General features: G+C 43.3%; 1 protein-coding gene across 1 annotated transcript in view; it reads left to right on the forward strand.

Annotated features, from left to right (window-relative positions):
• BACH2 (BTB domain and CNC homolog 2) overlaps positions 1-15,271 on the forward strand; it is a 412,122-nt gene that overhangs the window by 175,499 nt on the left and 221,352 nt on the right. The window contains exon 4 of the mRNA XM_066608426.1: positions 9,509-9,584. Within this exon, the coding sequence (XP_066464523.1) occupies positions 9,528-9,584 (57 nt within the window). The 5' untranslated portion in view covers positions 9,509-9,527. The remainder of the gene's footprint in view (positions 1-9,508; positions 9,585-15,271) is intronic.

Raw genomic sequence — 15,271 nt, forward strand, 5'->3', positions numbered from 1 at the left:
GAATGACTGCCATGTAATAGTTCAGTACACCAGCAGACACAGCATTGATTTGAGAAGCTAGACCCATAGTGATCAGCTGATCACCACATCAGCTTCTATTCATTTTTCCCATATTGGACATTTTTCTTTCTTTTATATAATTATTGGACCTTTTTAGCATGATTTTCTAATTTTGTAATATTTTCCTTAGATGAGATCAGACCAATGACTGAAATCAGTAGGAAATTTTGACAAATCTGTGTTCAGAAGAGAACTGCCGTAGTGTGAACAGTAAGGTCATGTTCACACGTAACAGCCATAGCATTTGAAGTGGCAGCAAAGTGAATGAGATTTTGAACATCTCATCCACATGCTGCAGAAAAAAATCCTTACAAAATCCTTGCAGAAATTGACATGATGTGCGGATTTTAAATTTGCAGCATGTCACTTGTAGCAGTGGAGATTCTGTATGGATCCAGCTTCTTCAGATAAGTTGGGGATTTCTGCATCAGAGTCCACACATTATGGTACGAATTTTGATGTGGATTTTGCACTGTTGTGGAATGTTTGCTGCGGATACTCCGTAGTAAATTCCACCACGTGTGAACATAGCCTAATAATCTATTGACTTTTGGATGCGTTGAGCTGCCAGATTTAATTCTCGTTCATACATGGTCAAATTTTGTGTACAAATTAATAACTAGTATATCACAATCTATGCTAGTCCAAAAATGTTATGTTGCTGTTCCTTAAGTGTGTTTTAATGTTAAATACTTTTTTAATATTAGGGAATATATTCTTAAAGGGGTTGTCCCGCGCCGAAACGGGTTTTTTTTTTTTTTTAACCCCCCCCCCCCCCCGTTCGGCGCGAGACAACCCCGATGCAGGGGTTAAAAAAACAACCCGCACAGCGCTTACCTGAATCCCAGCGGTCCGGCGTCTTCATACTCACCTGCTGAAGATGGCCGCCGGGATCCTCTGTCTCCATGGACCGCAGGGCTTCTGTGCGGTCCATTGCCGATTCCAGCCTCCTGATTGGCTGGAATCGGCACGTGACGGGGCGGAGCTACACGGAGCCCCATTCAGAAAAGAAGAAGACCCGGACTGCGCAAGCGCGGCTAATTTGGCCATCGGAGGGCGAAAATTAGTCGGCTCCATGGGAACGAGGACGCCAGCAACGGAGCAGGTAAGTATAAAACTTTTTATAACTTCTGTATGGCTCATAATTAATGCACAATGTACATTACAAAGTGCATTAATATGGCCATACAGAAGTGTATAGACCCACTTGCTGCCGCGGGACAACCCCTTTAATGCCAATGATATTAAAAGGTATCTGCAGAATCAAAAAAGCTCTCCTATATGGTGTGTGTGGTATTACAGCGCTGTTCACGTTAGTGGGCTGAACTACAATACCAAACACAAGCCATGCACAGGTGTGGCACTGTTTTTGAAATAAAGCATCCATGTTTTATTTTCTTAGAGGTTTCACTAGACTGAAACATAACTTACACATGAACCTTGCGCCTGCAAGTCTTCTAAGTCAACCGAACAGACAGTGCCATGGCAATGAATGTTTTTCGGTTTCGTACGCTCATGAACAGCATTATCAGCCTTTTCTTCTTTCTTGAAAGAACATCCGATTTTATTGAAAAGCTGGTTTCTTTTTGACATAAGCGGTTAAAAGAATTGCATTTGGTATGGTATATGATCATCGCTTTTTTGGATGCAGTCTATGGAGAAAAACCGCAAACTGTCCGTGCTGTCTACATCTGTGCACAAATAATACATTAGCGCATGTGTTTAAAGCATTTATAACAACTTTCATCACTAAAAAATGAATTCTGACTCATTGATAGTTGATATTTCAATCATTAGGGTTTTTATTAGTCATTGTTGGCTTTACAGATTACTCAGTGACTCAGTTGAAGAAATGCAAATAAGATTGCTGAACACTGGCAGGAAGTGAGAGTTTTGAAACCTACTTAAAGGCAGACCACAGATTTTCATTCTTGTGATTATCCTTTGCAGACTCTCATATTAAGACTTGAATTTATTATTTCACTATATAGAAAATGTAGTGAGACTTCAAAGTGTTAAGCGTACTTGTTTAAAAAGCCCTATGTTTTACCAACTCTAAAGTAGACAACCCCTTTCTATTTGACAATACCCTGAGGAATAGCTAAGCACCTTCTATTAAAACTGTTATGTTTTAGAAATCCTGCCATGCTAATCACTCAGTCCCAGGTTCAAATCCCACCAAAGACATATGCATTGACTTTGTAGATTCTCCAATTTCCTCCCACACTCCAAAAACATTGTAAAGGTTGTAACAGAACCCAATAGCAAGTGATGTAAAGTGCTATGTAATATGCATGCGCTATATAAATGTGATGGTTTTGGAGATGGCTCAGTGGATGTGGTATGCTTAGATTCACCTGTGGGTAATTAGCATGGTTATTTAATCTGGCTGGATACTGAGCTGACCTGCTGTTGTCTGTCTCTCCCTGGCTGAGCTTACAGTCAGAGCTTTGTCCTGGATTGCTCAGTTACCTGCCGCATCTCAAACTACTTCGTTTCTTATCTTTTCAAGTTTTGGTATTCTTGTGTTTTTTCTCTTTCCTACATAGGCTGAGGTAAAACAGCAGCAACCAACCCTGAGGGCTTCAGGTAAGAAGCCCAAACTCTAGCTACCTGATAGTTTCTCTGGAGACCGACAGACATTTGTGTGTTTTAACCCCTTCATGACACGGCCTATTTTGGGCTTAAGGACGCAACAATTTTTGGCGGATTTTCTTCTCCGTTTATCAAAAGTCATAACTTTTTTATTTTTCCGTCGACGCGGCCGTATGAGGGCTTGTTTTTTGCGTGGCGATCTGTAGTTTTTATCGGTGCCACTTTTGGGTACATAGACTATATTGTAAAACTTTTTTTTTTAATGATAGCAGGGAGAGAAAACGCATCAATTCTGCCATAGATTTTTTTTTTTTTTTTTTACTACAGCGGTACTCATGCAGCATAAATGAGACATTCCATTTTTTCTGCGGACCGGTACGGTTACAACGATACCAAAATTCTTACATTTTTTTTAGGTTTTCCCACTTTTCTGCAATAAAAACCCTTTTTCTGGGTAATCTTTTTTTTTTTTCTAAATTGCTGCATTCAAAGTCCTGTAACATTTTTATTTTTTGATGTACAGCACTCTATGAGGGCTTATTTTTTGCGAGACGAGCTGTAGATTTTATTGGTACCATTTTGGGGTACATACGGCTTTTTTGATCACTTTTATTGCATTTTTAGTCAGGCAAAACGCTAAAAATTAGCATTTTGCCTCAGTTTTTTAGCGTTTTTTTCCGTGCACAGTCAAAAGCATGTGCAACTTATTGTACGCGTCGTTACGGACGCGACAATACCAAATTAAGCATAAAAAAATGGGTTTTTTACTCTTTTTTTACATTTTTTTTTTAATTCTTTTTTTAAATCTTTGTTTTTTTTTACACTGTTTGTGTCCCTCTGAGGGACTTTAACCACTGCCCTGATGATCACTGGTATAAGGCTTATACAGCGATCATAAGCATAGGCAATACAGGACGCCAGTGTCTGGCGTCCTGTTGCCATGGTGACAGGCCGGGCTCTCGCGATGACATCGAGTTCCGGCCGGAGACACAGAGGGAGTCCGCTCCCTCTGTGAACTCTTTCCCTGCCGCGATCTACTTAGATCGCGGCAGGGAAGGGGTTAACAGCGGGGGCGCATCTCCGATGCCCCCCCGCTGTTGCAGCGGGACGCCGGCTGTGACTGACAGCCGGCTCCCGCTGCGGGATAGCGCGGGATCATATGTGATCCCGCGCTATCTCCAGGACGTAAGTTTTCGTCCTGTTGCGGGAAGTACCAGGCTGCCAGGACGTAAACTTACGCCCTGCAGCGGGAAGGGGTTAAAGAATCTTGCAGACTGTATTTCAGGTTACGCCCTGTGTCCTCTGGTAACAAGCTACAGAGGGTTGGCATGGTCATTTCCAGGTGTGGGCTTTTTCCTTGCCTCCCTTCTCTGAAGCTTTATCCTATGTGGTTCTTTAATGCCCTAGGTCTAACCTATGACGACCTCGATAGGGTCTCACTGACAAAGGGAAAGCTCAGAGGCTTACATCAGGGAGATTCTTCTATTGAGGAGTTCTGCGCCGTGTTTCGCCGTTGGGTGACAGAAACTCAATGGAATGACCCGAAGCCAGTTTTATTGTGGTCTAGTGGATAAAATTAAAGACTTATTGGTGGTATATCCACTTCCTCAAAGTCTTGATAAGGCAATGTCTTTAGCCATCAGAATAGGTAGATGGGTTAGAGAAAGGCATAGGCCGCCTGCACACGAGCGGAAATCCCGCGGCGGGATTTCCAGCGGGATTTCCGCTGCTCAAAGCCTGCATAGGAGTGCATTACAATACGCACTCCTATGCAGACGGCCGCGCGAAACCTCGCGCGGCAAACAAACCGCGGTATTCCCTATTTTTGTGCGGGGCTCGCAGAGCCTCGCACAAAAACGTCACTTACCCGGCCGCCGGCTCCCGTCTGCGCATGCGCCGGGGCCGCCAGGCGCGGGTGAGTACACGCTCGTCTCTGCAGGCGCTCGGGTCGGGTCTCGCGGCGAGAATTCTCGCCGCCTGATCCGACCCGCTCGTCTGCAGGCGGCCATAATGAGCTTTTCTCTGCCTCTGCTTTCATGCCTACTGATGGGCAGGAACCCATGTAACTGGCTTCATTGGCTGGCAATGCCCGTAGAGGGAAGAGGGTTCAAGGCAGAGAACAGTGTTTTGGTTTTTTTTGCAATCCTACTAGACATTTTGTGCAGAATTGTCCTTGACGTAGGTCGCAGTCAGAAAACTAGGTGGCCTGGAGGTTAGAGGGAAGGTTCCTCTACATCCACAGTTTGCTTCGATGTCATCTTCCAGGTTAGTTCTTACCGCTGAGATACTCGTTGGGGGTGGTATTGGTCCAATCACAATCTTTTTGGATTGTAGAGCTGGTGTCAATCTAATCCATCGAGACATAGGCCGCCTGCAGACGGGCGAGTCGGATCCGGCGGCGAGAATCCGCCGCGGGACCCAACCCGAGCGCCTGCAGGAACGAGCGCGTACTCACCCGCGCCCGGCGGCCCCGGCTCTTTCATGTGCCGGCTGCCGGGCAGCCGGCGCATGCGCAGACCGGAGCCGCCGGCCGGGTGAGTGACGTTTCTGTGCGAGGCTCTGCGAGCCCCACACAGAAATAGGACATAACGCGGTTTGTTTGCCGCGCGACATTTCGCGCGGCCAAACCGCAGCTGTCTGAAGAGGAGTGCGTATTGTAATGCACTCCTATGCAGGCTTTCAGTGGCGGAAATCCCGCCGCGGGATTTCCGCCTGTGTGCAGGCAGCCATAGTCAAACGTTTAGAGTTAGAGGTAAAATCTCTGGATTCACCCATTCCTGTCTCTGCTATTGATGCCTCTCCATTATCCTAGAGGTGTTTCTTTCCGAGGGGACTAATTTCTTGATGGGAGACCTGGTGTGGTTGTCAACTAAGAACATTAAAATCAAACGGTGTTGGAAGTTAGGTCCACGGCAGATGTCCATGCGGATTGGCTTGTGAAAAATGTTCACAGACTGAATTAGAATCGACCTGGTCCTTAGGGTCCTGGGACCCCTTCTAAAAGGGGAGGTACTTTTACGGTGGTGCTGGAATAGCTGCCTTGCTGACAAGTCTGGTGCTGTTTTTGAAGATTGTTCTACATCTTCTGGATCAGTGGGTGTGGTATTACATGTGACTTGCTTAGTCGCACCTGTAGGTAATTAGCATGGCTATTTAACCTAGCTGGATACTGAGCTGAACTGCTGTTGATTGTCAGTCTCTCCCTGGCTGAGTTTGCAGTCAGAGCTTTGTCCTGGATTGCTCTGTTACCCGACGCATTTCAAGCTAAGTATTGCATTTGTTTTCTTTTCAAGTTTTGGTATTCTTGTGTTCTTTCCCATGTAGGGTCAACTAGGGGCCGAGGTACGCAGTAAGGGCCGTCCTTATTGGGACGATCACCTTGCTTTCAGGCAGGGTCCTTTCCTATATTTTGGTTCTATTCCTTGTTTTGTCATTTGTTGTTTTGCATTTGTGGGAGATCTGCAGGTGACAGATCCAGTGCATCCAGGTTGGACATGACACTGTGCTATTGTAAATTGATAATCTGAAAACTTACATGCCTGCCATGGTTTATCTTTATAGCTCCTATCTTTCGGTTCTAAATTAAAGGGGGGTCTCCGGAACTTTACTATTGATGACCTGTCCTCCAGGATAGGTAATCAGTAATCAATCAGCGGGGGTCCCAGCAAACACTTGGCCATTCATTTTTGTTTTCAAATCCTGGATAGCCCCTTTAATAGTTGTTTGTTTGGAAATCTTAACTTAAAGGGGTTGTCTCGCGAAAGCAAGTGGGGTTAAGTACTTCTGTATGGCCATATTAATACACTTTGTAATATACATCGTGCATTAATTATGAGCCATACAGAAGTTATTCACTTACCTGCTCCGTTGCTGGCGTCCCCGTGTCCATGGCTCCGTCTAATTTCGGTGTCTTCTTGCTTTTTTAGACGCGCTTGCGCAGATGGGTCTTCTCCCTTCGGCTCGGCACCATCGGCGTTTTGGCTCCGCCCCTTGTACGCGTCATCGCGTAGCTCCGCCCCGTCACATGTGCCGATTCCAGCCTCCTGATTGGCTGAAATCGGCACATGTGACGGGCGGAGCTACGCGATGACGCGTAGAAGGGGGCGGAGCCAAAACGCCGATGGTGCCGAGCCGAAGGGAGAAGACCCATCTGCGCAAGCGCGTCTAAAAAAGCAAGAAGACACCGAAATTAGACGGAGCCATGGAAACGGGGACGGACGCCAGCAACGGAGCAGGTAAGTGAATAACTTCTGTATGGCTCATATTTAATGCACGATGTATATTACCAAGTGCGTTAATATGGCCATACAGAAGTACTTAACCCCACTTGCTTTCGCGAGACAACCCCTTTAAGTCTTTGTAATAATGCTCATACAATCTGTGCAGATGTGTGCGCCTTCCCAGCACTTCAAAACATAGGCAGGTTGCCGATATACAATATTTGAAACATGAATTCATTAGGGCAGATTTACGAAGAACCTCTAATAGTTAGACAGTGCAACTTAAAATGTGCCAGTTTTATCACAGTGGTTCATGTTGGCTGTTAAATCTGGCATATCTTTAGATTGTCTAAACTAACTTTATACCACGTATCAGCTAGCTTAGTTTACACCAAATTTTGCTGCAGTTTTTGGCTCATGATGTCACATTTAGGGCGCACCCCTTTTTTCAAAGCTATGCCCCATTGTCGGGCAAGACCAAAAAGCAAACACTGGGATTTTCAATAGTAAATGTGCCCCATTATGTTTGCATGTATGTTTTGTGAAGAATTATCAAACGTCTAACATTAGAACTGGTGATTTTCAAAGTAGATGTAAAAATATCTATAATAATTGTTAATCAACTTAACATTTTTTAGGTTTTACAACATATTGTGTTTTGTTTTTTTTATTGTATGAATCTTATTCTACCCTTTATTTAAATGCCATACAGTTTTTGACCTTACTTGGCCTACAGTACAGAATGAATCAGAGAAAGCTGAGTATTGCATCAAGACACTCTTGATGACACATGTTTTTCAGCATGATAGAACAGTCATCTTTTCTTTTCCAGAGACTATTTATTATATGATATACATGTGTGTCGATATTGGTGTATCTATTGTATTGGAATACATTAAGGCTGCTTTCATGTGGGCGTATTGTCATTGCGTGTCTCGTGCGACACGCGATGCCAATAGCTCGATGACCCGTATTGGGCAACTCATGTGTACTACTCATGGGAAAAAAATTGCAGCATGATCTATCTTTGCACTTATTACGTGCACATACACGTCAAGGTAGTGCATGGGGATTGATGGAGCGCTACAAGTACGCATGTCATTGCACAGTTTTGTGAGCCTGGCCTATGTTGTTTCAAAAGCTTTGAAATGACATTCATTTGTAAATGGGTAGTGAGATGGAAGTATTTGTTGGCACTGATTCAGCACAATTCGCATCAACTCAAGAACACTATCCCACATCGAAAGATGGTGGTGATAGCATCATGCTGTGGGAGACTCTCTTTTCATTGGAGTGTACAGCTTATAGTGGTCCTTTGGACAGATACTTGCATCTCCAGTATGGATCTTTGGAGCTCCTTCAGAATTATCTTTGGTTTCTGTATTAAATCTCTTGAGTAATGCTCTCCCTATCCTATCTGTGAGTTTTAGTGGGTGGCCTTCTCTTGTCAGGTTTGTGATTGTGTCATATTCTTTCTATTATCCTACAATGGATTGAATAGTGCTCCATGGGATGTTTAATGTTTAGATTTTTTTTTAATAGAACGCAACACTTCTTCACAGCTTTGTCTCTGACCTGTTGGGAGAGTTCCTTGGCATTCATGTTCCTTGCTTAATTGTGTTGGCACACTCTGGGGCTTTTCTGTGCTGATGTATTTATATTGACATCATGTGACAGATCATGTGACACTTTGCACACAGGAAAACCTTATTCAACTAACTATGGGACTTGCAAAGCAGGTGAATATAAATGCACTTACACCTTGTAAGGCCTTGTTTATTTGTATGTGTTTTTAGATTTTTTGTTTTCATTCCACTGTCACAATTTGAGTATTTTTTTTTTTAGGTCCATTACTTAAAATTTAAATTAAAAACCATTTTAACCTCAGGTTGTAATCCAACAAAACAGGAAAACATCAAGGGGGGGTACATATTTTCACAAGGCACTGTATATTCCAGCATTTTTCCTAGGAATGTGCAGCTACTCTATACCATTCATTTTAGTTTATGATTATTATAGCAATCTTTATCCTCCTACTTAATTACCATGTTTTAATACATTGGTAAGACACAAAGGCTTTTTGTCAACATATTAGTTAATGCAAGTTATTATTAAATACTAAACATCAAGTCTAAAGGGGATATTCTCAACTCAAGAATCCTATTTGAATGTGTTCGAAATCGCAAAACCATGCACTCGTCCATAAGATGTTTATTTCCAAAATTCTCCGTTCCCCAGATATTGCAGCTTTTGATTCCTCTGACGTCTGATTGTTTACTGCTTGTTGCCAGAAGAAAAAAAATTATCTCCCTGTATGGGAAGTATTAGCAGAGGAAGCCAACACTTGTGCACTTCTTTTATCTAAATTTGATCCATAAAAGGAGTGGTCTGTTTTCCTGGCCATAAGCAGGAAACCACCAGAGGGCAGAGGAATAAATAGCTGTAGTATCTGAAGAACAGAGCATTTGGAAATAAACATCCTATGGACGAATGCATAGTTTTTGTGATTTTTAAACACATTGAAATAGCGTCCCCGAGATGAGCATACCCCCTTAAATTCAAAGCCAATATCATTAATAATTGACCCATTGCTTAGGGCTCATTCACATCTGAATCAAAGCTTCTATTTGCAGATTTCTGTTAAAATGCAGCATGGATATCTTGGAAAATAGCAGAAGGCATAACAGAATCTGGATAAACCACATTAAGGTCAGTGGGTTCCATCCAGCATGCGCTATATTTGGCATTGCCAGTTTTACGGTTGTCTGACTCCAAGGATAGAACCAAACAACGGAAACTGTAATGGGTTAAAAAGAACTTTGCCTCGGGCAAAAGAGAGAATGGAAATAAAAGGGAAAGAATGAAGACCTGCATGGTGTAGACAGCCCAACCACAAGGGTAGGCTGTCATATATGTAGTGCCCACAGGCATGACACAGGAAACAGAGGGTACACTCCATCCACCAGACATCCACAGATGGGGAGAACGTGACCAGGGAGGATCTGAGAAATCTCGGAGTGACAAGGATGCAAAGAGTATATGAGTAAACCCCTTTTTTAAAAGAGGTTCTCCCACAAACAAAATTAATCCTCTCTTTACACAGGATACATGGAAATCGTAAGATTGTTGGGGCCCCACAGGACACTAGAACAGACTTCTTCATTGCATGACAACAGCGTGAAGAGATGTTGAATGGGGGAGCAGCAGTTGAGCATGTGTGCTTCTGCTCAATTCAAAGTCTATCAGCTGATGAAAACAGCCAAACTCTTCTCTAGTAATCATGAGGATCCCAGCAGAGGGTATCCAAGTGATCTTCTATTTATTACTTACTTTTATGGTTGGGTATAAATGCTAAAGGGGGTTTCTGTGCACAAAACGAAAATTCTGAAAGTGCTGAAATGTAGGAGGTATATAGCGAAGTATCGGCAAACCCATAACTTTTATCTGGACCCTCTTCTTCGTCTCATTCAACTATCCATCTGATATCGCTTCTGCAGTAAACACAACAACACACTGTTACCTACAACTTCCAGCATTTTTACCAGCCAGCACTGTAGCTCCGCCCACAGATCACACGTTCTACAACTTACTAGCACCAACCTCTTCCTCAGTGAGAGGGCAAGAGCAAGCCTGCTGAAGCAGACGGGACCTTCCGTCACTCTGAACTGCACACGAGCAATACAACGCAGTGCTTCCGCTCCTGTCCTCCCATCATGCATTGCTCAGGGGGCTATGGACAGGGGAGGAAGTAACAAATGTGGACTAGATGTCAGACGAGGTGGAAATATTTCTCAGGTGGAGGGTCATGTGACATAAAAAAAAATGAAGAAAGTAGCTAGTCGGGCACAGTGAACCTATTACAAAATGACGTATTGTGATGATGTACATTAGATTTTAAAATGTTAGTCTTTGCCCAGATTACCCCTTTTTCCAACCAATAACATTTAAGACTGAATTTAATCTCCTTTATCAAAATCTTGCTTTTGCTGTGAGGCTCTAAAATATACTTCATTCTTGGCTTCCAGGTCATATTGCCTGCTAGCTGCAACACCACAGAAATATATTCCTAAGTCTATGTATGGTAGAGAGTGTGAAAGGGTGACTGAAGCATTCTCTAAACCTCACAGTTGTGACTGTCAATCACACTTTCCAAGAAACCAGTGACATTGCAAAAGAAGCTCTTGCCTATCATTTTCTTCTGTCATCCGAGTACTGACATCTCTGCTGTAATTTCATCTTGCTGTTCTCTCTCACTGTGAATGTAGTGGTCTTCTCAGCCAAGAAGTAATTAGCTAACCTATTTCCATATGTTGATTATGTATATACTAAAGGATTGGTTTGGGTTTTAGTAAATAAAGTTTAAATGGGGAAAGCCTGCAAATCTGAGTATCGCTGCATAAGGACTGTACTCCTCTCACCCAGTAGAAGCCATCTGTTGCAGATCACTTCTGCTTGGTCAGAGGAGGTTTGTCCTGCACCAATGGTGTAGGAAGCAGAAATTACATGTGACAACATAAAGAGCCGTGGAACGTGTTGAGGATGAGTATTGCAGCTTTAGGGCTTAGACTGGTGTTGAGGTCTTTGATGGCTAATACCAGGGATATTGTGAAAATGAAGGGCGCTGGGGGTCATTTTGTCAGGGACGCTGTCGTTGGCACATATTTTAGCCAGAAATATACAAAGCAGGGGAAGGGCTGTGACTGTGACCTATTAGGCAATCCGTGTGAGAAATGAGAGACTAAATTAATAGTTCATTTGTGTTTGTGATATTGGGCACATGGTTTCCTCTTAATTTTTACATCAAACTTTTGCTCTTAAACCCTTATAGAGCAGCCAATTGTGGACCATAAAAACAATGTGTTTTTATTTCTTTAATTTCTCAATATCTCATTGCAAAAGCCATAACTTTTTTATTTTTCCATCACTGTAGCTAAATCTGAGCTTGTTTTTTGGGGACAAGGTGTATTTTTTGATGGCTCCATTATTGAGTCTTTTATTTTCTATGTTAGTTTTAAAGTAAAAAATTAGGGAAATGCAAAGAAAAAAACAAAACACAAAAACTGCATTTTTTTGCATTCCCCCCCTTACTTTTTACCATATAGTAGAAATAACATGTTAACGGTATTCCATGGGTTGTAGTACTACCAAGTATGTTTTGTTAGTTTTTAAAATTCCCTTTAAGGGCTCCCTCACATGAGCATATCCCGCGCAGGTGAGAATGCAACAAGTGCACAATAACCTATATACTTTCTGTGTGCCGACAATCCCCATATGGTATTAGTGTATCTTGACGACACTGGAAGCTAGGGGTTTGACACCCCAAGCTCCTGATTGGAGGCAGATGTCAAGGTCTTAGAAGGTCTTATCGGGCTCAGTGTAAGTAGCCAGTGTTCCCCTGGCGCGGTATCGGCTCCCTGCTGTGCTTCTCCAGCAGTGTAATTGCGGCGACGGCTGTCACAGTGATCTCTGGGCTCCCCCCCCCCCCACTGCGTTGAATGGGCTCTCCGGCAGTCGGAAAGTACCTTTACGCCGCTGTGCTGCTGGGGCTGCCTGGCTAAAGCGGGAGCCGCGGGGTCACTGCCGGCGCTCGAGAAGTAACTTTACGCCACTGTGCTGCTGGGGCTGGCTGGTTGTAACGGCAGTTGTTGTATTATTTCCCCATACATCGCTCGTGGGCTGCCTGGACCTGCAGCCCTTCCAAGTCTGCAGCCAATCGGGTACAGGGGGCGTTACCCTCGTCTATCTTGATTCCACCACTTGTGGTGTCAAGATACACTAATACCTATCTTAGTGTGTATGCACACGTAATAAGCACCAATATAGTGTATGTCGCAATCTTTTTTGCATGCACATTTGTTGTGCTGTGTGTGAGAGGCACTGTGTAAAAATCATTGTGAGATTGGTGCTGTGTGTTACGCATGCAAAACCTGGTAGCATAGGCTTGTGTGAGACTGCCCTTACAGTGAAGTATTTTGAAAAAATGCAGGTGTGAAGGAAAAATCAAAAGTTCATGCTTTTGAATGCCTGCATCTTGCTGTGAATCCTCTGCACAGACAGTGATCGCAGATTCTGCAATTATTATCTGTTCGTGTGAGGGCCCCCATAGAGCTGTGTTGCCAGTCTATAAGAAAACTCTGCAAAGATGGGAATAGATGAACTATATTACAGTGTCCCCACCCCTATGTGTACTGCAAGTACACAGCTGTAGCATGATGAGCACGTGCCTATACAGATGCCCCTGCAAATAATGCATTGAGATTTTTTTCCTCTGGGCAGACTTTAAAGGGGTTGTCCCGCGCCGAAACGTTTTTTTTTTTTTTTCAATAGCCCCCCCGTTCAGCGCGAGACAAACCCGATGCAGGGGTTTAAAAAAAAAAAAAAAAAGGATAGTACTTACCCGAATCCCCGCGCTCCGGTGACTTCTTACTTACCTTGCGAAGATAGCCGCCGGGATCTTCACCCACGGTGGACCGCAGGTCTTCTCCCATGGTGCACCGTGGGCTCTGTGCGTTCCATTGCCGATTCCAGCCTCCTGATTGGCTGGAATCGGCACACGTGATGGGGCAGAGCTACGAGGAGCAGCTCTCCGGCACGAGCGGCCCCATTCAGAAGGGAGAAGACCGGACTGCGCAAGCGCGTCTAATCGGGCGATTAGACGCTGAAATTAGACGGCTCCATGGAGACGAGGACGCTAGCAACGGAACAGGTAAGTGAATAACTTCTGTATGGCTCATAATTAATGCATGATGTATATTACAAAGTGCATTAATATGGCCATACAGAAGTGCTGAACCCCACTTGCTTTCGTGGGACAACCCCTTTAAGTCCTTTTCTTTTGTTAGTTGGAATGCAGTCATCAATTCTCACATGCAGAGAAAGGAGTAGAAAGGGTACATTGGCTACTGGCTGTACTTCTGAAGCCTTTCTGTTTTATTAAATTAACTCAATAGAGAGGATTCGTACTAAAGCAAGCACCGTAGATTTGGCTGACGAATATGTGAAAAGAAAATGCAAATTCATCTCGGAGACTTTCACACTGTTTTTGTGTTTTGCAATTTAACACCTGTTCAATCTGTGAACTTCAAGAAGAAAGTGTGTATTTTAGTAAATCTGTGTGTGTGTGGATTACATAAAAATAGAGGCACATTTTAAATATATATGATGAACCAGTACAATGACTTACATAGTTTAGTAGTCTTGACAAAAGAAAGCATGGTCATTCTTTCTTTTATTCTTACTTTTTGCTGCCTCAGCGCTGTACTTTCTAAGATGACTATTTTGTTATCATTTTTAATTAAGTAAAAAGCCGTTATGAATCGGCTTGTAAAAACTTTTGCATGCTCGCTGTAGAGAGGTCAGTAAAAATATGCTGTATCTATCATTCCCTATAAAAAATGTTTTTTTAAAAAGTTGCAAGTAACCATAACGGGCACTGTAGGACCCTGTGGATATGCAGACACACACAGTAAGGGCAGGCTCACACAAGCGTAATTTCCTTGCATATTACGTGTTCAATATACGCACGCATAATACGTGGTGAATGAAGTCAGAGTACATTGATTTTCTTTGATCCATTCACACTTGCGTATATTCTTTGCATTTAATACTCACGTAAAAGAGCATGCAGCATGTTCTATTTACCACGTATTACGTGTAGTAGAGCCCTATTCTTTATTGTGCATACAATATGCTGTACATATGCAATTCCATTGCCTATGTGCTGCGTTTATATGCAGTGTCGCTAAGCAAAAGAGCTGGAAAGTTTTAAAAAAATTACAAAAGGAATACTGCGTGCCCATGAGATACACTGTCATGCATAGTCAAAAATCACTGCTGTACAACGATGATACACCGGCTCACGCTGCAGTAAAACACCACATGCTCGTGTAAGCCCGGTCTAGAGGAACGAATATGTTCTTCATATCTTTAGGCATCTGCCAGTATAATCAGTTAGCAATTCATAATGCCTCTCGTGAAAATGTAGCAACCTAGCATTAGGTTTATGTTAGGCCTCGTTCACACGGGCGATTTTGTTGCTACAAATTGCATTTGTGTGAAGCCTATGGTTTCCTATGGGTTCCTTCACACGTGCAATGTTTTGTAGCATGCAACAACCCAACACTTAAAACTCGTGAGGTAGCCAATATTTCTCTACGGAGCCTTCCTATCTGTTGCATCGCACGAAAACGCAGTTTTCGTGAGGTGCAATGCAAAGCCAAATCTAAGCCCTAGCTGCAGGGGGGGGGGGGGAAATAATACACATACATCACCTTACAAGCGCTCTCGGACGCCGCAGCAGCTACTCCCCAGATCCCGACACTGTTTCTCTTCATCATCTACTGGCCTGGGATTGAAAAATCCCCACCTTCTGGGAGCGCTGGCTGTGATTGGCTAAT

The sequence above is a fragment of the Eleutherodactylus coqui genome, chromosome 1 (assembly GCF_035609145.1).
Source record: "Eleutherodactylus coqui strain aEleCoq1 chromosome 1, aEleCoq1.hap1, whole genome shotgun sequence".
In the NCBI taxonomy this organism is placed as follows: Eukaryota; Metazoa; Chordata; class Amphibia; order Anura; family Eleutherodactylidae; genus Eleutherodactylus; species Eleutherodactylus coqui.